The sequence below is a fragment of the Cydia fagiglandana genome, chromosome 5 (genome assembly GCF_963556715.1).
Source record: "Cydia fagiglandana chromosome 5, ilCydFagi1.1, whole genome shotgun sequence".
In the NCBI taxonomy this organism is placed as follows: domain Eukaryota; kingdom Metazoa; phylum Arthropoda; class Insecta; order Lepidoptera; family Tortricidae; genus Cydia; species Cydia fagiglandana.
Genome location: NC_085936.1, coordinates 4,269,853 through 4,293,118, shown reverse-complemented (window position 1 = coordinate 4,293,118; position 23,266 = coordinate 4,269,853). Strand labels below are relative to the sequence as shown.

Below are 23,266 nucleotides of genomic sequence, written 5' to 3'. Positions count from 1 at the left end.
ATTTCGATTTTGACTTGGACTGGGACCCGGACTCGGACTCATACCCGGACCCGGACCTGGACACGGATCCAGATTCTGACCCGGACTCGGACCCGGAGTCGGATCCTGACTCGGAACCGGACTCGGATCCGGTCTGGGATCCGGACACGGACCCGGCCTCGGACCCGGACTCGGACCCAGACTCGGACCCGGACTCGGACCCGGACTCGGACCCGAACTCGGACCCGGACTCGGACCTGGACTCGGACCCGGACCCGGGCTCGGACCCGGACTCGGACTCGGACTCGGACTCGGACTCGGACTCGGACTCGGACTCGGACTCGGACTCGGACTCGGACTCGGACTCGGACTCGGACCCGGACTCGGACCCGGACCTTGGCCCGGAAAACCACTATGATACCTTAACTAAATAAACCACTATGATTACTTACCATAAAATGTAGGTATAAAGTATGATGATGCCAATCTTACTAACCCCTCCCGCTTAAAACCCCGTAAACCGCACCGCATGCGCCATTAAGTGGGTTAGGTTAGGTTTGAACTGCGATCCTCACAGAACCTAACAAGGGTTAGGTTAGGTTGAAACTGCGAGCCTTACAGAAACGGAATGCTACTTGAAAAGTGGGTTTGATTAGGTTCGAACTGCGATCCTCACAGAACCGAACTGCTATCTGAGAAGTGGGTTAGGTTAGGCTAGAACTACGACCCTTATGGCTCCTCTACACGATGGGCCAACGCCGGCCACTCCAAGGGACGCATTTATGCGTTAGAGGGAGCAAGTAATATTGCTATCTCATTCTACCGCAAGGCTGCGTCCCTTGGAGTGGCCGGCGTTGGCCCATCCTGTAGAGGAGCCATTACAGAAGCGAAATGCTAGTAGAAAAGTGGGTGGTTTTACCTCCGTTTCTACATAGTGTACTATCTACAATAATTTTTCACCAGCCCCCAAAGAAGTCGGTTTTTTTTTCTTAAAAATTATGCTTATCTTTATCTATTTCATATTACTTTTCATATATAAAGAAACAGCTTGCTAAATAAAAAACTATGAAAAACCCTTAGTAGGTACCTAATATCAAACGACAAATACATTTGTTAAAAAAATTATAACTATCGGTTTGTTTGGAATGTAGACTACAATCTGTAAAAAAAAATGATAGACATAGACATCATTTATTGGTAATAAGAATAAGGTAGGTATTACAGGTCACAATTTTCAAACTTATTTCTACACGTCTTTGACAATCAATCAATTCAATCCTATTATTTACAGTTTATAATATAATTTTAAAATTACATAAACAAAAATATACTCTTAAAAATAATATTAACTACGTCGCTATCACTTTGGCAGAACAGCTTACAGGAACTCCGCCCTTAGGCGCCACAGATTCCAGTTTAGCGCCATCTAGCGAGAGCACGGGGAACATGAAAGGTAGTCTGGTCTCGTAGCAGTCTACTCTCTGTTCTCGAAGGTGATCTTCGTCTAACGCAGAAGAATGTGTTTGGCCAGGAGAACTAGAATAAAGGTAATACACATTCACATTAATCTTACTTTTACCAGTGGTAACATCCTCCTTTCGGGCATTCTCGGCTCAGTTCGGCGCAGCATTGCTACGAGAAATTATTAGGGTTGACACAACTTGACGTCCCTTTTCGTGCAAAACCACATAATATACAGGGTGCTTCCTGTAAAAGGAGCAGTAAATTAAACTAACTAAAGGTTGTACTCCTCAAACTGACCAACATTTGTTCAGTAACTTTTAAAAATTATGAATCCTTTAGACTTCCTCCTTTTCATACAAAATAAATATTGCCTTCAATGTACGCTGATATCGGTGTGTTTGACGTTACTTGTCACGCTTTTAACATAACAAAATTTGCAATACTTACATTGCGTCTTAGAATAAACTTTAAAGTGTAATAAAAATCAAACCATGTGTTATTTTCAAAAGTTGCTGAACAAATGTTGGTCAGTTTGAGGAGTCTACAGTTTAATTTATTGCTCCTGTTACAGAAAACACACTACAAAAGACAATGACTTTAATTTTGACAACCCTAAATAGCCGAAAGGGATAGTGCGATACACTTAGAAAGGGACACCATGATTCGTCCCTGAATCGCTGTCAAACTTCGATTTTGTAGCAAGTGGTTTTTCTGTACGGTAGTACTTACCTATTATTCTGTGCTTTTACCACTTACCTCAGAAGGTTCGTGAGAAGTTAATATGGTTGTCTATTATCTGATTAACCTTTGAACTCCCTAACACCTCAACTGCCGTTCGCGTCTACAGACCAACATCAACCTTCGTGCATTCAAACAAAGTTTAGTTTACGATGACGCAGCACACGATAGGTTTGGTGTTCAAAGGATTTTGCTGTAGAGTTGTAGTGCATCATTATTTTCCATCGTATTTTCACGGAAACGTACGAACGTGTGTTCATTTGTTGCTATTTCAGTCAGTCTCGGTACAAAAAGTACTGACGTTGACTGAAGTAATATGATAAATACGAACGTTTCCGAGAATGTACGATGGAAAACAATTATGATCTACATCTATATCTATTCAAGTCGCATATTCTCCTAATTTTTATTACTTCCTTTCAATAAGTAAAACATAAATAATTAACCGAAAGTTGCAATGCAAAACTGATTTATTCATATTTTTCTCCTATGTATTGGACTCTAGCAATAGCGTGGTAAAATAGTATTCAAATGTATATTAGGCGTTCAAACTAAGAGTATTTTAGTTAAAATAGGGTCTGGCATCTTGTAGGTTGAATCGGAAACATGCGCATATTGTACAATGTACATTGCCAAAGCAAGTGCTACAATCTATCGTTCTCGTTGGTAGGTTTCCTTGAGCATAGTAGGTTCTGACATTTTGAATGTGGGCTACATCGGAAGCATAAACGTCACATTTACGCCTCGCGCCAAAATATCTGACGGCTCCTATGTTGTTCTCTTGTTCATGCACGCCCCCTATTATATTTTTTAGTATATTTATATATAAATTAGAAATGTTTTAATCTAAATAAATTAATGCTTTACCTGCATTCTTCGATTTGAATCGTGAATGAGAAAATATCATCATTCTGGGCGACGAACCGGATCGTGTCGCTATCGTCCAAGATCAGGTAAATTTTGTCAAACTGGAAATAATATAACATTTTTAAATATACATATAGACAGAAGAGCATGGATCAATAAGCAAGTGTACTGCAACATTCTCGGCCGAAAGCTTCAAACACCGCAAATAGAGTTGTGTTATTTTTAAACGTCACACTTCTATTAAATTAAATTATATGACGTTATAAATACTTGCACTGCGTGGGCTATCAAAATCGATGCAGACTTTTCTTGTTCTAACTTTATGCCGTTGTCGTCAAATACTAAAAACAGAATAAATTAAATATTTAAGTGGGGCTATACAAGTAACGTGATTTTTATGCCGTTTTTTGCGTAATGGTACGGAACCCTTCGTGCGCGAGTTCGACTCGCACTTGGCCGGTTTTTCATGTGATTAGTATTGAAATAAGTGTAAACTTACCAGTTTAATAGTACTGCAGCTGGCGACGTCATCTTCACTGCTGCGGTTGGCGATCTCTCCCCCTTGCTGGAACTGCAGTTTCTGAGAAATAAATAAAACAATAATATAAATTTAATATTATTAATATTTGGGACAAACTTTATTATTGAGTGGATATCTTAAAACAAATGGACTTCAAAGATTAACTAAGGCGTGTGTTAAATGTGTTTAGTTTTATAGTTGTCAAATATCACAGTAGATGTCGCTACTTCGCGACATTAAGACTTGTACACAGCAGTCCCCTTATGGTGAATTTGTTTTTTATTTTATTATTATTATTTCGTCACATAATTATTAGCAATAGTTATATTTTGATAGTGCATGTTTTGTTGGTACAGTCACCTGCAATCATATATTACACAACGAAGGCCGCAAAAATATCTGACACGATCTTATTTGTAGAGCCGTAAGAGCGTGTCACATATTTTTGCGGCCTTCGAAGAGTAACATACTATTGCAGGTGACTGTACTGCTACGGTATAACATTTTCATAATGTAAAAGTAATTTGAAGTACATATTAATAATTCCTTGGTTACAAAAAGGACCACATGACCTAAAACCATTCCGTAAGCTTACCACTCCATCCAAAATTTTCGCAAACGTCTCCTTTGGGTAGTAATCTGGTTGCACGTGGCAGTAGGACCTCCCTTTACACTGTTCGGGCCAGGCTTCTTTAGCTGAAAACAAAACAAATGATTTGAAAATACTATTTAAGCATAAGTTAAAATCTGGTCACGAAATTTCACAGAATCAGAATCAGAATTATTTTATTTGCTAGGATACTTAAAACAACATGAAGTACAGGATGTTAAGGTACAGGGTACAGTAGGTGATAATCAACAAGATAAGGTTCGTAAGAGATTCGGTTAAGAATTGCGACCTGTAAAGGAATTTCGGCTATGCTATATACAGTTTAACTTTAATATGTAGTTAAATATATTAACTTACTTGGATATGCGTGGTTTATTGCCAGTCCCATCAGAAACAACATCTGAAAATTTTAGTTTTTCAAAAGTTACATATGTGTAGGTACATATTGGTAAAATAGATAAATTAGTTTTATGTGTTGAATTTATTTTTACCTTACACGGTCTAATTAAATGACTTCTACAATGACATCAGGATTTGCCCCGCGCCTAAAATTAATTTCTAGATTTTCCTTCCTTCCGTCATTGTTATTTCCAATTAACGTTCGGATTGTTATTTATGTTTTAATTGTATTTCAATCTTTGTATATTTAGTCAAGTTAGAGTTAAGAGTCTTTCACCCGGCATAACAGCCGTAATAGCTTTTGGAAAAGTCATTTTTAGGGTTCCGTACCCAAAGGCTAAAAACGGGACCCTATTACTACCTACCCGTTAATTGTACTCTAACATTAGTAAGTATTTAAGTTCTGTTACTAACACTTATATGGGTCTTGCCTGAATTAAATAATTATTTAAGTAATTTAATTTTTTTTATTTTAATTACTATGACTCCACTTTCCGTCTGTCACCAGGCTGTATCTCAATGAACCGTGATAGCTAGACTGTTGACATTTTCATAGATGATGTATTTCTCTTGCCGCTATAACAACAAACACTAAAAAGTACGGAACTCTCGGTGGGCGAGTCCGACTCGCACTTGTCCGGTTATTTTTCATATTTTCGTGATGTAATTTCAAAACCCAAACTCGTTTGACCAACTCTTAAAGGTTCCCCAGTTGAAAAATAACTTAATATTTAAAATATTAAAAATGTAAAACATATACCACAGCAATGAAAAAGTTGACAGAAACCATTTTGAGTATTTAATAATAATAATTGATTTAAAACACAAGCACTTCGGTTTCTTAGATCACCTGTACTACTTGCTGTAATTAATACCGAGGAATATTTATACTTACTATTATTTCATGATTTTCCCCGAAAGAATTACGTATTGTTTGGTGTCATAACCTGCGTCAGAACGGACACGGGGAAGTTTTGACGTGTTTTTACTAATTTTTACTCTTTTGTATCTACATATACACACATACCGGGTGTGGCCTGTAACATAAGCAAATAATTAAAACATAGATTATACTCCTCAAACGTTGAAACTTTTGTTAAACAACGGTTTAAAATTATGAAGTATTTAGACTTCCTATTTTTCATACAAAATAAATATTATTTTCAATGGACGCCATCGCCATGCCATATCATTTGTGACTGACGTTGCTTGTCATGCCTTAAACATAACAAAATTCGCAATACATTGCGTCTTAGATTAAACTTTAAAGTGTATTAAAAATCAAACCACAAGTTATTTTTAAAAGTTGCTGAACAAATGTTGGTTAGTATGAGGAGTACAGCCTACAATTTAATTTTTTGCTCATGTTACACCCGGTATAAATCAGATTTAAACTCTAGGTCCATGGGGTCCCAGCGCATAAGTTGTCCGCAGAAATCTTGAAGCGTCTAACTGGTTGACGTAACTGCTGACTGAGGAGCCGGCCGTCTAAATGAGCCCTTAGTCGTGCGCAAGAGGCGCGCCATTAATAATTATGATCGTCATGATCGTATCAAAACAAAAACTAATTGTTAAATTCGAATTAGATGTGTATGTTCCACTTCAGAAGATGGCGCTTTTTGAGAGAAAATACTTACAGTACAGGGTTAAATTGTTATGTTTGACCATACGCTGTGAGGTGAATATACTGAATATGTGGGTCATACTGAACAACTTTTACTATGGGGCCAACTACCTACTGGGGGCCTAACTGTCCTCTGCATTTATACTCTGGACCACCGGAAGACCTCCTTCATCTCACAACCCATGCAGCCGCATGGCTTAACACACTGACTTTATAATTATTATGTTGTAATTTTAATTGTTAATAGACTGCCTATATTTTATGTACTAACTTGGGCCATACGACTAAATAAATAAACTATGGGGCCAACCCTGATATCGCAAAAAAATTCAGCTATTCCACACAAAGCATTGACATGTGATTCACCAAAATGTTTGAGACCGCAGATTTTTTTTCGATCTCTCGTAAGAGTTGTTCAGTATGACCTACATATCAACCCTATTTAAAACCTTTCTACTTACGCTCATCCCAGCTTTTTGCCACAGCTAATCGGAGCCATGGAATCGCTTAGGCAACTAATCCCTAATAGGCGTACCTATAATATTTGAAGATGTACAATGTGACCAACTGTAAAGTTACCTAGCCTAGCCTGTTGTTACCTAGTCATAAGCTTGTAGGTACTCGTATGTCGCTTAATGTGTATTTTTTAACCAATAAAGAATATTTTACATAGTAGAAAAAAAAAGGATTTTCCAAATCCGTCTAGCTATCTTTTTCTTTTTTAAGTTGGTTAAAAAACCGATAAAACCTTGCTTAGCAACTAAGTATGAAATAATACATGACTCACAAAAGCTTCAGTATTACATCAGAATTTCAGTAGTAACTGACGGTCGACCTTTTGCTCCACCACCTTAACTGACATCAGAAAACCAGTTCAAATTTGGAACTTATTGCATGACAATACGGTCCACAATTGAGCACGTTTTCAAGTGTCGCTTACGTTCGTAATGCACTTAGAAGTTCCTTTACGCACAGACAGTGTTTTACGTCAACAGGATAATACAAATATGGATTTTGTGGTTAGTTTTACATGAATTCCACTGTTTTAATTAAGTAATATTTGCCTGTTATGCAATACTTTGAATTATGTACCTAGTCAATTATTTTATTTTAAAAGTTGTTATTTATTATAATATAAGTAGTACTGTTTTTGGAAACAGATTGCAAGGTTTTAATGAAGTTTATAAGTTCTTATAATAAACCGGATAGAAATAAAAAAGTAGGTAAGTTGACCGTGACGTCAATATGTAATGTTTCATTTAAATTCCATATAAGATCCTTTTGACAGTTCTAAAAAATAAGCTGATTTAACTAGTAGCAGAATACCCTATTCTTGAAAAACCACGTTCTTATAAAACAACTAGGTAAGAAACGCCTGTAAAATATACATGAGCAATTGAACTGAAGCATAATATAGTGCATAATTATATTGACAGGCAGAACAGAAACAGACAGAAAGTTATTGTTTATCCCCTTGTGCTAATACTGCTAATATTGATATCCGAGCATGTGAAATATGCCAAAATTGAACCACAAGCGTAGTGAGTGGTTTGGAAGGGGTATCTTAAGTATTGCGAGGGTTTCAAAGAAACTTTGATCACAAATGACACAAACACAAATTTTTTCACCAAATCAATTATAATGATGATGATTGATGATCATCAATGAATCAATGATGATGGCAATGGATAGTTTTAAAAGTATGCACACTTCGATCAGTAAATAAGAAAGCCTCATATAACATTTCTTTCTTACTGCCTGTAAGTAATATGGTTTATGGTATAAAACATTCATTTCTCGAAAGATTTACATAAATCACTTACTGACAAAACAATCATTTTGCTTCAATCTCAATAGGAGAGGGTAGCATGCAAAAACGGTAAACGACTTAAGTATAGTTCGTTTTTTTAGCATTAGAAAGAACTCCACAGAAGTAAGCGTGCAGTTTTTATCAGCCTCGTTATTTGTTAATAATTATTGAATTATCTAATGTAGCATTAGCATGGTCAATACATATAATTTACTTCAAATTATTACCGCTAAAAGTGCCGGATTTGGAACCACAAGCTTACTTCTGCAAAGTTCTTTCTAATGCTAAAAAACGGACTATACAAGGCAATAACAAGCCCAATTCCAATATGTTCAAGAAGTGCGTCGAGTGCAGTTATACCGAACTAGGAACTATAATAGTTTGTCAAAGGACAGTCTCATTTTAAACATAGATGAGAGAATTATAATATCTGTCTTACACTAGTACCTACTAGCACCCAAAAGAAAAGGATGAGTATAGCCTCCTAAGGCCCAGCCATACAAATGAAAAATTCGAAATTTGCCACTGAAATTTGAACGTATACTGTAGGACATAGAGTTGATTTTGCGTTGTTTGGAAATTGAACGAAACAAAGCAAAAGCGACTCTGTTCCAATTGAATATGATTTAGACTTCATCGAACTAAAGAAGTACCTACTATAGGTAGGACCTTAGGCCTTAGGAGGATAGTTTTTTTGTTCTTATTTACTGACAATTTGGTTTGACCAACTATAGGTAATATCTTTGCACCACTAACATTTAATTACATTTTACATGTAAAATTACAAAGATTAATAAAGAAAATTATAACTATAGCGACTAAAAAGCGACCTCTTCCAGATGATCTTTGAAAAATAATGCAAATACCTACTAATAAATAAATAATTTGTTCCTGAGTCATGGGTGTTTTCTACGTATATAAGTATGTACCTATTTATCTATACAAATAAGTATGTATATCGTCGCCTAGCAGCCATAGTACAAGCTTTGCTTAGTTTGGGGCTAGGTTGATCTGTGTAAGAAGTCCCCAGACATTTATTTTTATTTCATTATGCAAACAATGTTGCAATAACTAAATCATTTTTTTCTTGACCGATAATACTTACAGTTATCGCCATTTCCGTCAGAGTTTCCTGTCATTTAGGTACTAATTAACTCGGGCACATAAGGAAAATTCAAAAAAATATAATGTAACATTATTGTGTACTCGTATTAAATTGAAATCGTTTTAGTCGTGCGCAATCACATCTTTCAACACATAACTCAAAAGAAAAAAAAACGGAACCCTTATAGGATCACTCATGCGTCTGTCTGTCCGTCTGTCACAGCCTTTTTAGCCAAAAAATTACCATTCCCCCATTTTTTTTACACCTTGTATTGTGTTTTATTTGCCCATAGAAGTGCACTTTTTCTACAATGTCTCACCCATTTGTATGAAAAGTATGGTTTATTGAATAGGGGATGTTACTGCAATGTTCTGCCGCTGCCGCCAGAGTGCAGCACTAGCACTTATCGTAAACCAGTAACTTATACATACTATACTTTTGACGACCGGTCTGGCCTAGTGACCCTGCCTGCGAAGCCGATGGTCCTGGGTTCGAATCCCAGTAAGGGCATTTATTTGTATGATGATACAGATATTTGTTCCTGAGTCATGGTTGTTTTCTATGTATTTAAGTATTTGTGTATTATATATATCGTTGTCTGAGTACCCACAACACAAGCCTTCTTGAGCTTACTGTGGGACTTAGTCAATCTGTGTAAGAATGTCCTATAATATTTATTTATTATTATTTATTTATTTATTTATCTGCCCGAGACGAACTTTAAGATACGCCAATTAATAGATCTAGAAACGATATGGATTAGATGTTTAGACGACATAGACGACGTTTTTGTTTGAAGAAACGTCACATTTGACACCCACATACCTAATCCATATTATCGTTTCTAGATCTATTAATTGACGTATCTTAAAGTTCAGATCAGAGTATAGAAGGTACCCGAGCGCGAGGAAGGTCGCCCATGAGGTGGACGGACCAAATAAAGGCAGCAATGGACGGCCCCTTGCACGAATGCGCTAAACGCGCAGCCGAGCCGTCAGGGAGGAGTGGAGGCGAGCCGTCAAATGTGTCACAAAGGAAGACTTCCAATGATGACCACGACCGCTCTGTAAAGAGTGTCCCGATCAAGAAGAAAATCTTAATGTTCGAATCGGGCGGTATGCCCAACAGTTTTTTCAAAAGTTTTCACTGATAATATGAACTAAATAAATATGACATTGCATTAAGGTTTGTTTACAGAGGGCACACCAAAATTTTGTTCTCTACCTTTCTATTTTCGTGTTTCGCGGTAGGCTCTCTGTTTATGCTAGTAGCACGCCTACACAGAGTTATGCTTGATATAATAATTTTCCCTAATGGAATTGGATTTGGATTAGATTTATACTGAAAATTCAGGCCATGATAAGGTTGTTAAGCCTAATATGGAGACCATTGACGTAAGTTAGCGATATATAAGTGTCGCCCGGCCACCCGCTGTGCATTCGGGGACGGGTCTCCTTCAGGAGTGGCCAAGTGTGACAGGAGCCGTGCAAAAACCAAATATGGTGTCCGCAGCTCTGGTGCTTCTCACGGTAACTATAAAACTTTTTTTTTGTAGTTTGACAAAGATTTTTTTAATTTTATTTAGTAATTTTTGTAGGTACTTTGACAGTTTAAGATTTTTTATTAGACGGAGAAATAATAGCGATGTGACGAGTCCACTTTTTTTCGATTCGAATCATTCGAATCGATTCGGCCACTGATCCGAGTTGAAATTCGAACTGACTCGACTCGACGGTTTGCGTGGTTCGCGACAAGGTCACGGGCCGCGGAGCCGCAAACGAGTCAAGCGGCAGTTGTTGTAAACAGAACCTTCAGGACACCGAATTAAGGTTTATTTTTCAATGGCCATACTACCAGTGAACTCGACTCGGGATGCCGAATCAAGCGGCAGTTGTTGTAAAAAGAACCTTCGGGCTACGGAATTAAGGTTTATTTTTGAATGGCCTTAGCGTAGCGTTGACTCGGCTCGGAGAGTTGGTGAATTGGCGATTCATTCGCCGAGTCAGCGGATCGGATAGCAAGTTACCAGTCAGTTTAGTGGCCGAGTTGATTCGGATTGCCAATAGTCTTGATTCGAATCAACTCATCTGTAGGTTGATTCGGATTATTCGAATCAGATAACTCGACTCGCCCATCGCTAAGAAATAATGAAAATAATCGATCATATCAGTAATACCGAGTGGCCTTAAAATATCTACGTTGGATTTTTTTTACTTCAGCATTTTTTTGATAACTTTACCAAACGTTTGTGTTTATGTATCAAATAATCAAAGCTAAAAGACAATATTTTCAAGATATCTAATTTAAAAGTCGTGTAAGTAAGAAAAACATTTCTAAAAATTCTTGTATAGTACTCGTATTAATTTTGCAGTGCAACTTTTTAGCCATTCACGTGAAATGTTAGTATGGCTCACGACTTAAATCTATCTACCTAATAAATCCCCTAATAATAAATAGCCAGTATCTACCTACCTAATAAATCTAATAATACAGGGTGTTTGGTATATCGTTTGCCAAATTAAAACGGCAGATAGCTTGAGTCATTTGCTATCTTCTCATGCCTAGAAAAACAAAATTGGCCATGGTTTTTTTTACTACTACGCAAGTAAAAATTTGAAATTTACGAAAAATTGTTATAGAAGTGAAAAATTTTTTTTGCACCAATTTAAAAATTTCTAGGCCTGAGAAGATAGCAAATGACTCAACCTATCTGCCATTTTAATTTGGCAAACGATGTACCAAACACTCTGTATAGGTCTCAATCATCAATATTTATCTATTCAATTGTTCTCTCACTACTTTTTTTTACTTTATCTATTCATCAGATTAAAAAAATGCTTACAAATAATTGTCACATTAAGTAATAGCACAAATTATAGCATTAACTTGGACCAAAATGACAAAACCCACAATCTACTTAAAGATTTTTTAACTGCCACCAACTAGCCCACCAATATGAATGGCTAAAAGTGGCAAAGCTATTATTCTCCTGGAGTAGCAATATTTATGATACTCGTACTTAAAACTTAATTCGATATGCTCGAATTACTACGAACAATGGTCTTGGGCTTCCCTAATAGATAATAGGGGCCCGATTCGGATTTTGAAATAGACATCTATTAGACATCTTTTAGACATCACCATGATACGATAACGATATGTTTAAGATCTAACCTGTCAAATTTGACATTTGCTCGATACTCTTGAACGATTTCCACAGGATATGACTTAGAGATCTAACTCGCATCTAATAATAGATATCTTACTCTATCTAACGTAAAAGTGACATTGGTTGCCCGAATTGCGCTGCAAAAGAGAACTATATAGTTGCATGATATCTAAACTATAACGTATCTAGAATGGATCTAGTACGTGTCGTATCTTGTGAATATCTTGAAGTTCGAATACGGTAGTAGGTACCTAGTATACTATGTGTGGGTTCACAATCAATTACGTAAGGCTTCGTTTTATTTCAGTTGTCAACACTTGCAGTCCACGGGAAAGAAATGTCTACAGGTACCTAATTACTTATAATTATATTTAGAATCACACCCCGTTAGAGTAGATTATATGTGAAAAATAGTCGTGAAATGTAAGGGAACCAATACATTCTATAATTCTTTTCTTTCCGCACAGACTATATCCAAAGAGAATAGACAGTATAGAGGGCTATTGCCAAAGTAAATTTTATAGTCACGGTACATTTATTGCCATCTATCGACACACGATTAAAACTTAAAATAAAATTGAAAATGTAGAAATTAATCAAAATATGTTTACGGATAAATGATTTTTAATTTTTATTGTTCCATACTGACCCATGTTCTTTCACTGATATGTGTTAAAATTGTTAAATACCTATCAAACGGTGTCGTGAACGCGATATAAGCGAAAGGTGTGTGCGCCATCTATTCGAGAATGACTTTTTCTTGATTTCCGAGGAACGTTTTTTTCTTAGACTTTATTTATCTTATACGGAGTTATATATATCTCTGCTATATCAATGTTGCGGTTCACTGAAAACGGTTGAAAAGGGTTTGCCCACAACTCGTTTGGCATACGGCAGAAGTGTGCAGCTCAGTCACATTTACCTAAGCTTAGCGACATGTTAATATAAAACAGTTAATATTTCTGAAAATAATATATTTCAGACGGCCCTATAATTCCGCCAGGATGTGAGGGAGAGACGCTCTGTGACATTAAACCAGCTGATTACCCGCAGGAGGAGATCGATAGTTACTTGATCAATAACCCGGTAATTATACTAACCTGACTAATATTTTATTCCTTAGTCCAACATTTTAGTTCATCGTTTTCACCTGTTACTTTAAGATCTATCAATACGTATTGGCGTTGCCATTCAGCGCGGTATAATAACGCTGCCAGCTTTCTGGGCTCCCTACCGGGCGGCACAGACCTGGTGCCTATTTTCTATTTGTAGTACCTATTAATTTTAGGTAGTTTTAGTTTAGTCTGTTTAGTTCTTAGTTCGTGGTTTTAGTCGTCTGGGCGAGCTCGCTCCATCGTAGGCCTCGTCTACGCCTCGGCTAGTCTGTGGCCATGAGTAAGCCCATTCATAATTTAAAAAAAAATTGTTAGTCCTAATTTGTTTTTAGGTGTAACTTTATGTAAATACACTAATATAGAAGTTATTATTTTCGAAACCGTGAATTTTTTACCAACTATCTTTTTCTAGGATTTCCATAAACGGCTAAAGAGGGAGTTCCTTGGTAAAAATCTTAACGCGGTGTCGCTTGCTGAGGGAAGCACTAAAGGGAACTGTAAAACAAATGTGACGGTACGTATAAAACCTTCTGTAGCCACTATAACATTAAATACCTACTAAAAAGTACGGAACCCTCGGTGGGCGAGTCCGACTCGCACTTGTCCGGCATTTTGTCAATTCAGTTTATCGTTTTTAGGGTTCCGTACCCAAAGGGTAAAAACGGGACCCTAGTATTAAGACTCCGCTGTCGGTCTGTCTGTCCGTCTGTTTGTCTGCTCTCTGTCTGTCTGTCACCAGGCTGTATCTCATGAATCGTGATAGCTAGGCAGTTGAAATTTTTACAAATGACGTATTTCTGTTGCCACTATAATTTATTATATTCTGTTTTTAGTATTTCTTGACTATAAACAGAATATAATAAATATTTAAGTGGGGCTCCCATACAACAAACGTGATTTTTTTGGCGTTTTCTGCGTAATGGTAGGGAATCCTTCGCGCGCGAGTCCAACTCGCACTTGACCGGTTTTTTTCTCAACGGTGCGGTAGAGCCATATAAATTAAGTTTTAAGCTATACTCGCGAGCTCTAGCTCATAGAGCCACTAGTACGAGTATATTCATTCCTTATAAATAAAATAAATAAATATTATAGGACATTCTTACACAGATTGACTAAGTCCCACAGTACCTAAGCTCAAGAAGGCTTGTGTTGTGGGTACTCAGACAACGATATATATAATATGCAAATACTTAAATACATAGAAAACACCCATGACTCATCCATTATCCATTCTTATTTTATCCATTCTCGTCACGCCACACATCTATCTCAACATTCTCATCTCCGCCACGTGCGATTTCTTTTCATCCGTCACCTTTAGGGCCCCAACTTTATAAAACGTAACAAATTCTATGGGCCCGATTTGGATTTTGAAATAGACATCTATTAGACATCACCAAGATACGATAACGATATGTTTAAGATCTAACCTGTCAAATTTGACATTTGCGGTTCTGGAGATACTCTTGAACGATTTCCACGGGATATGAATTCACATCTAATAGATATCTTACTCTATCTATAATAAAAGTGACATTGGTTGCCCGAATTGCGCTGCAAAAGAGTTGATATCTAAACCATAACGTATCTAGAATGGATCTAGAACATGTCGTCTCTTGTGAATATCTTGAAGTTCGAATACGGCAATATTTCCTTTTACTTACAGTTTACTACACCATACCAGAAGGTCACTGATCCAAGCAAGCTTCCCAGAGTAATCGTGCAATCTCAGTATTACCAACAGAAAATACAACAAGTAACATGCGTTACATCTTCGAATGTTAAGTAAGTATCTCCACTCCTTGTATTCTACTCTACTAGTCATAACATAACAGCCTACTACTTACTTAAGGCGAAACAGGTGCTGAGTCTAAGGACAAGGCGAAAAATCCTGCGTGAAAATCTCAAAAATAGAGGTTTCGTTCTCGACTGTTTCCTCCTTCAAAACTTGACCAATCCTAACTAAACTTGGAAATCTAAATGATTATGAAATTATCTGTGTCGGACCGTTTTGCTTTTTTGGCTAATTGATATCAGTTTTGAATACTACTCCTCTCATTGCGGCATAGTCAATTAGGCCATTTTGGCCATTTTTGAAGGGTTATAGCCGTCCGATACAGATATTGACAATATTAATCTGTGTTGAAAAAATCATTGCTCTAGCATCAAAACCCACGGAGGAAACAGTCGAGTACGTTTGTATGAAGAAATGACCACTCCTGCTAGCTCTTAAGGTGGTTCTCCTTGCTCGATTTTCATACAACTTTCTTGGCACCCTAGCTCCTATTATATAGGGTTTCTTCACTTGTATATGTAATGTTTGGGTAGTATATATATTTCTGTCTTCGCTTAACGTAAAAAATACTAGATTTTGATTAAAATTATTAAGGAAAAAGCCTTTGAATATTGGTAAAATTTTGCCTCATTGCTTGTTTGTGTGAGTGATGCTTATAGTATCGGTGTAATTCTAACATGGCGACTTCATTTGACAAGCAATCATTTTTAATTTGTCAAAGGTGTAACAGATGGCACTTTAAAACCGCAACACAGATTACCTGTGTATTTTGTTTTATTTTCACTCAATAGATGGAGGTATATTTAATGCACAAAGCATGTTACGAGTATACCTACTCATTTAAGAATCTCCTTTCTGATATAAGTTCATTCCCAGATTTAATATAACTTAATAATTATTATGATTATTACACAATAAAATACATTTATATATTTATAGAAAGGTCAGTCCAAACAATCATTCGCGTTACGGTCGTCCACCGAAAACCCTTGTGAATTCTCCTTCGTTTCGGTAGAAATATAAATGTTCTCTGGAAAAGCCTATATTTATTGTAACAATGAATTTTAAACTAAAATACCTAGCTATATTTTTCTCAAAAATATATAGGTATGTGGAGAAAAATGTCATCTAGATTCTATAATATCTTCTGCTTGTGCATAACAATAACATTAGTAGATGATATTTTTAGGGTTCCGTACCCAAAGGGTAAAATGGGACCCTATTACTAAGACTTCGCTGTCCGTCCGTCTGTCCGTCTGTCTGTCACCAGGCTGTATCTCACGAACCATGAGAGCTAGACAGTTGAAATTTTCACAGATGATGTATTTCTGTTGCCGCTATAACAACAAATACTAAAAACAGAATAAAATAAAGATTTAAATGGGGCTCCCATACAACAAACGTGATTTATGACCAAAGTTAAGCAACGTCGGGAGTGGTCAGTACTTGGATGGGTGACCGTTTTTTTTTTGCTTTTTTTTTGTTTTTTTTTTTGCATTATGGTACGGAACCCTTCGTGCGCGAGTCCGACTCGCACTTGCCTGGTTTTTTTCAAAAATGCTGCCTTTCACCCGAGTTAAAACACTCTACTTTTCATTTCGCATACGAGGAAAGTAAAATGCATGTGTTTTTTTAAATACATTTTTATAGTAGGTATTTTTGAGAGTAGGTATTTTCAATTACCAATTTGGCCATAAGTATCGTTATTTATGGAATGGGGAGTCAAATATCAGAATGGAAATTGTATAACAAATCCATTTATACCCAAATTTCAATTGCTTATTGTAAAAAGAATAATAAAATCGTACTTGGAATTGGAACCTAAACTGCTCTAGTGCAGAAACGTATCATTTCCTGCACACCTTTTACAACAACAATGACCCTCTTTAATATATTCGGTCAAATTGTGCTTTTTGAAAAACTAATTATAGCCAGCCTTTTATGAATGTAGTATGATACCTTAGGGTATGGTGCTTTACGCACACTAGCGTCCCTTCCCCTCCCCCTGACGCAACCCCCCCTTTTTGCATGAAATATGTCCCGGTTCACAGTTTTTTACATTTTTTGAGGAAAGTATTCATTTTAGGAAAAAAAGTGTCAATGAAAGAAAGGGGTCATCCATTAATTACGTCACACGTTTAGGTGGAGGGAGGGGGTCAAGAAAATGTGACATATTGTGACATGGGGGAGGGGGGAGACACAAACTTTGTGACGTCACTTTAACTTCATCAGTAACCGAAAATTTATTTAAATTATTTAGTTCGCTGTACATTTAAATAACAAGTTTTTAAAACGAAAATAGTTTTTAATCGTTTAATTTTCTTTCCTAAGCAGTTTTGGGTTATAAAATTACTAATATTTATATCGTCAAAAATATTTTGATAAAATATTAATAATACTTAGGTACCTACTTACTTAATTCGATTTGGCGATTTCGTAGAAAAAATGTGACGTCACACTAGGGGGGGAGGGGTTTGCCAAATGTGACCATGTGTGACAAGGGGGGGGGGGGGGGGGGGGGGGTCAAAAAACCTAGAAATTGGCGTGACGTAATTAATGGATGACCCCAAATAATCCTTAATAAATTCTTAATAAAAAAGGTCATATTCATTTTTTTTATATGATGCACCTAATTCATGTATTAGCTTGTAAAAATTCGAAATAACATAGTTTTTACTTAGGGTTCGAAACTCATTTATTATACACGGTGTAACATGAGGAAACCGAATAATTTTAACAGCGTATTCCTGATCACATTTAGAGACAAAAATGTCCTATAAACTTTTTGAAATTCGCCTAGTTTCAGAGTTAATACTAATTAAAAAAAAACAAGTTTCTATTGTTACATAGTTCAAAACGCCTTTTTGATGGCGATGTTGCTACTATGGGATTTAGTCTAAATATCCTTATTGATATGTCAAAAAGTGACAAGTAACACTTTGCAAAAACTAAGTATTACGAAAAAAAACATTTTAAGTGACAAGTTTACCAATATCATTTAATTTTTATGTACAAATTCATTCATAAAATAAAATAAAAAACCAAACAAAAATTTTTTTTTGGCGAAATTTACCTAAACACATATTACATCTTTTCCTTTTTTTGACCTCATATATACATTTTAGGATAAAAGTGTCAATGAAAGAAATAGTTCCTTATTAAATTCTTAGTAAAAAATATTCATTTTATAACACTTATTATACAAGGTGTCCTCAAGAAATGCGAAAGATTTTATTTCTGAGGTCAAAAGAAGGAAAAAATGTATGTATGAGTTTAGGTCAATTTCGCCGAAAACAATTTTTTTTATTGTTTTTAGGGTTCCGTACCTCAAAAGGAAAAAACGGAACCCTTATAGGATCACTCGTGCGTCTGTCTGTCCGTCTGTCACAGCCTATTTTCTCCGGAACTACTGGACCAATCAAGTTGAAATCTGATACACATATGTAAGTTTGTAAACAAATGAATTTTAAACATGGGGGCCACTTTTGGGGGGTAAATGAAAAAATTCAAAAATAAAAATTTTCAAACTATATCATGTTACATTTCAAATGAAAGAGCTTATTGTAAGGATCTCAAATATATATTTTTTATAATTTTCGAATAAACAGTTTAGAAGTTATTCAAGAAAATAGGCAAAAAATGACTATTCCCCCCCCCCTTTATCTCCGAAACTACAAGGTTTAAAATTTTGAAAAAATACATAAAATAGGTCTATACCTATAGATGACAGGAAAACCTATTAGAAATGTACAGTCAAGCGTGAGTCGGACTTAATTACAGTTTTTGATCCGACTCCTACGGATTTTTTAAAGATTTCACTCACGTTTTGCATAAATAATGTTTAGTTTTAAGTTTATAAAATACATATGTATGTTAGTCTGTAAGGTATTTGTAATATGGGCCTTGTTCCCTGAATTAAATATCTAAATAAATAAATAAATAAATCAAATAAAAAATACATTGTTAAAAATTGTGTTATATACGGAACCCTTGGAACGCGAGTCCGCCTCGCACTTGGCCGCTTTTTTTTAATTTTTTGAATATATATGTATGTACATAAAAAGTAAATGTTATTGGTAAACTTGTCAGTTAACATGGATTTTTACTTTTTTTTCGTAAAACATAGTTTTTGCAACGTGTTACTTAATTGTCACTTTTTGACATATCAATAAAGATATTTGTGACGTCCTACGGGTAAAGGTACCTTACGGCGGTTGGCGCTTACGCTATTATTAACGTTGCTCCAATAATTATTGCGGCGATATGCGACGTAAGCGCCATCCGCCTTTTGCCGTGCAACGTCACATTTAGACTAAATCCCATAGTAACAACATTGCCATCAAAAAGGCGTTTTGAACTATATAACAATAGAAACTTGATTTATTTTTTATTGGTATTAACTCTGAAACTAGCCGCATTTCAAAAAAGTTTATAGGACATTTTTGTCTCTAAATATGATCAGGAATACGCTGTCATAATTATTCGGTTTCCTCGTGTTACACCGTGTATAATTAATGAGTTTCGAATCCTAAGTAAAAACTATGTTATTTCGAATTTTAACAAGCTAATACATGAATATGGTGCATCATGTAAAAAAAAATGAATATGACCTTTTTTATTAAGAATTTATTAAGGATTATTTCTTTCATTGGCACTTTTTCCTTAAATGTATACTTTCCTCAAAAAATGTACAAAACTGTGAACCGGGACATATTTCATGCAAAAAGGGGGGGTTGCGTCAGGGGGAGGGGAAGGGACGCTAGTGTGCGTAAAGCACCATTCCCTAAGGTATCATACTACATTCATAAAAGGCTGGCTATAATTAGTTTGTCTTCCCCATACATTAGAACACAATTTAACCGAATCAATAGCATGAGAAATGAAACGGATATTTCTTGTTTTCTTTGCATTAGCATTTTTCTCTCGATAATTTAATCAATTTGCAACATAAGTAGAAGAATCCTCATATATCCATAAATATCAAAATATAAAAGGACATACATTTTCAGAAGATTTCCCCGTGCGACGTTGCCAAATGGTTTAAAGTACAACATGCTCGCAACGTTTGGATGTCAATAAGTCGACAATGAAAAATTATATTTCAAATCAATTCAAACTTGATATTTTTGACAGTAATGGGTTACTTAAATAAGAAGGCATTTTTCGCCCGGGTCTACTATGGTCAAATGGTCTAGTGGCTTTTAGCTATTGAGTATAAGTCTAACAAGTTGAACAGCATGACAGGGTTCAAACCACGAACAAAGACTCGTTTCTTTTTGTATTTATTTATTTATTTTATTTCATCTTTTTGGTAATTTTATATGCCTTATTTTAAAAGTTATTTTAAGTAAATGTGTTGTATTTGATTATTTCATGTAGGTATATCATTTCAATAAAATTTTGGAAACTTTTATTTTATACCTGGTCAAGCAAATCTTGTCAGTAAAAAAAGGCGCGAAATCCAAATGTTCTATGAACGATATCCCTTCGCGCCTACATTTTTCAAATTTGCCGCCTTTTTCTACTGACAAGATCTGCTTGACCAGCTATACTTCGTCGATAGTTGACTTCTTATGTACATATTCTGCGATCCTAATTAGCCTCATGCATGACTTTTTTTAAATAATTTTAATCAGTATTTATATCCTTTGAAAACCGGAAAATAATTTTTTCTATAAATATTCCCATAATATTTTTAAAAAATAATTAAAATACTGAGAATATTTTACTCACGTAAGTTTAGTTTCGAAGAATAACATACGCTTAAAATGATTCAAAAGAGAATGCTAAAATTATAATATGAAAAAAAATTGGCTATGTCGGGGTTTGAACCATGTATCTTAGCTACAATCAGATTTTTTTCAAAATAGAGGCTACGGGTGCCACGAGCACATGACAGTTGATGGTCGAAAACATTAGTTGCTTCTGAATGCCTTGTAATTCTTCATCGTTGCTCAAACAAGAATTTATTATTTAATTTCCAATCTTTTTTCAACAATAAACATTTCATCCGCTGCGCCCTCTAGGTTACTTTACTGTAACATTACGAATCTGCTGACATTTGACACTGACTTTAAGGTGACTTTAAGTACGTAAGTGTGCGTGAATGCAAGAAATTGCAATATTTTGCAGTTGGATTCCGATAATAACGAAATGAGACAATATTGAGTTGAACATGTCTCGATTTGGATGTAGTATTTTTTTATAGTTTTCGGACATATCAACACATCTTATGAAACTTTGTATTTTGGGAGAAATAGTGAAAATCCACAATTCGTGCACAGTGACGCCATCTTTTGGCTGATAATCGGCATCCCATCCCTAGACATCCACCTTAAGATAAGATAAGATGTCATATAATATGTCATTACCTATTTGAAAAAAAATTGCAAAGAACATTTATTTTTGATACCAGCTTTTATCAATGATTGTACTTTTCTTTCCACAGACAACTACCACGTCTGTATTTTTAGGTACCTATTCAAATAAAAGTAAACATAATCTACCATCAAATGGCTCCTTAAGCCAGTTGAGGGTAGATGAAAACATTACATGATCCGATAATGTAGGTTAGGGCCCTCCCCATATCTAGCGTCTTTCGAGCGTCGGCGTCTGGTCAGCGCTATGGAAAATGACGTCGCTGCGCAGTTGCGTCGACGTTGCGTCGAGCAGCGGCCATAGAGTTGTAGACCCGATGCTCGAAAGACGCTAGATGTGGGGGGGCCCTTAAAGTCAGGTCGTCCAGTGGCAGATCCATGCGCTTTTGTATTTGGTTGGTTAACCAATAAATGTTATATTATAACTACCCGAAAATGTACAAATTTGTTTACTTATATCGAAATAGGTACCTAAATATACAGAGTATAAATACTTCCGTCTCAGCATAATGCTAAACATGTTAAGAAAAATCAAATTACCTACCACCTTTCAGTCCTTTCAATAATAAGTGTTTTATTTTTGCAGAAAAAACGAGAATCAGTGCTTCGGCGCCTTAGTACAAAATAACAAGAGGACCCAGTGCATACAAAAAACCCGCAAGCATAGGCTCGTCGTATATGATCGTGAAAAACAGAAAATGGAAGAAATTGATGGAATAATTAACGTTGATTGCATCTGTGATGCTACTGATGCGTACTAGTAAGGTAAACGCACCTACTAGTGCTCGACATGCTAATGCCTAATAGATGACACCTTACTGTCACTTCTATTGACAATGACTAAAGTTTCAAGACGACATGTAAGGTGTATTCGGGTAATACCGAATGTCGGATAATTCAGATGAAAATCAGCCTTAATTCCATCATAATAAAAGTCTCTTTTCGGAATTATCCGACAGTTTTCGACATTCGGAATTACCCGAGTAAACCTTACTGGGACCGCGTCGAGCACCAGTACGTTTACCTTATGATGGAAAGTGGATAAAAGTCCAAAATCTCCTAACTCTGGTCCAAAATAAACTCTTTGTAATAAATACTAATAAATATGTATGTAAGTATGTCGTCGCTTAGTAGTAGTACCCATTATAATATAAGCTTTGCTTAGTTTGGGGCTAGGTCGAAGTGTAAGAGTATCCTTAAACATTTATTTATTTCATATATCTTTGTTCAAGTATGTTTATGAATTGATATCCGAAATTATTTTATTATTTATTTATAAACCTAACAAAAACACCGACAAAGCGTCGAGCAGACGCTCGGGAGACGCTAGTGTGGAGTGACTTTAATACTATTATGATCATTGTACAGTCACCTGCAATAATATGTTACTCTTCGAAGGCCGCAAAAATATGTGACGCGTTCTTATGGCTCTACAAATAAGATCGTGTCAGATATTTTTGCGGCCTTCATTGTATAACATATTATTACTGGTGACTGTACCCACCTCTGTATTAATAAAGCATTTCATTACTGAATTCAGGTGTAATTTTATTATTACTCGGATTTTATAACAATCCCGGTTTTCTCCTTCGCGACCACCATTTATTGATTCCATTCCTTCGACCTGCACGGATAGTAACATGGTCGCGTTTTCATCACTTGTCATGTCATCTACTCTTTCGTTTCATACTTGT

General features: G+C 35.9%; 2 protein-coding genes across 2 annotated transcripts; one reads left to right on the top strand and one right to left on the bottom strand.

The window, feature by feature from the left end:
* Positions 1 to 1,195: 1,195 nt before the first annotated feature.
* On the bottom strand, positions 1,196 to 5,429 carry LOC134664791 (uncharacterized). Its single transcript, XM_063521531.1, has 6 exons — positions 5,338 to 5,429; positions 4,536 to 4,578; positions 4,164 to 4,264; positions 3,548 to 3,628; positions 3,049 to 3,149; positions 1,196 to 1,515 (listed from the first exon to the last, which is right to left on the bottom strand). The coding sequence occupies exons 1-6, from the start codon at positions 5,365 to 5,367 to the stop codon at positions 1,329 to 1,331; spliced, it is 543 nt and encodes a 180-aa protein (XP_063377601.1). The 5' UTR covers positions 5,368 to 5,429; the 3' UTR covers positions 1,196 to 1,328.
* Positions 5,430 to 10,565: 5,136 nt separating this feature from the next.
* LOC134664790 (uncharacterized) lies at positions 10,566 to 22,991 on the top strand. The gene is made up of 6 exons (XM_063521530.1): positions 10,566 to 10,645; positions 12,593 to 12,632; positions 13,268 to 13,371; positions 13,813 to 13,914; positions 15,067 to 15,185; positions 22,159 to 22,991. Exons 1-6 carry the CDS (start codon positions 10,616 to 10,618, stop codon positions 22,331 to 22,333), a joined length of 570 nt encoding a protein of 189 aa, XP_063377600.1. The 5' UTR covers positions 10,566 to 10,615; the 3' UTR covers positions 22,334 to 22,991.
* Positions 22,992 to 23,266: the final 275 nt, after the last annotated feature.

What these genes read in the sequence shown, in the direction of transcription:
- LOC134664790 (XM_063521530.1), top strand. Translation starts at nt 10,616, where the DNA reads ATGGTGTCCGCAGCTCTGGTGCTTCTCACG. An exon ending in CGGGAAAGAAATGTCTACAG is followed by an intron (nt 12,633 to 13,267) that starts GTACCTAATTAC and finishes AATATATTTCAG; the next exon opens with ACGGCCCTATAATTCCGCCA. An exon ending in GTTACATCTTCGAATGTTAA is followed by an intron (nt 15,186 to 22,158) that starts GTAAGTATCTCC and finishes TTATTTTTGCAG; the next exon opens with AAAAAACGAGAATCAGTGCT.
- LOC134664791 (XM_063521531.1), bottom strand. Translation starts at nt 5,367, where the DNA reads ATGGTTTCTGTCAACTTTTTCATTGCTGTG. An exon ending in GCTGCAGTACTATTAAACTG is followed by an intron (nt 3,150 to 3,547) that starts GTAAGTTTACAC and finishes TATTATTTCCAG; the next exon opens with TTTGACAAAATTTACCTGAT. An exon ending in ATTCAAATCGAAGAATGCAG is followed by an intron (nt 1,516 to 3,048) that starts GTAAAGCATTAA and finishes CCTTTATTCTAG; the next exon opens with TTCTCCTGGCCAAACACATT.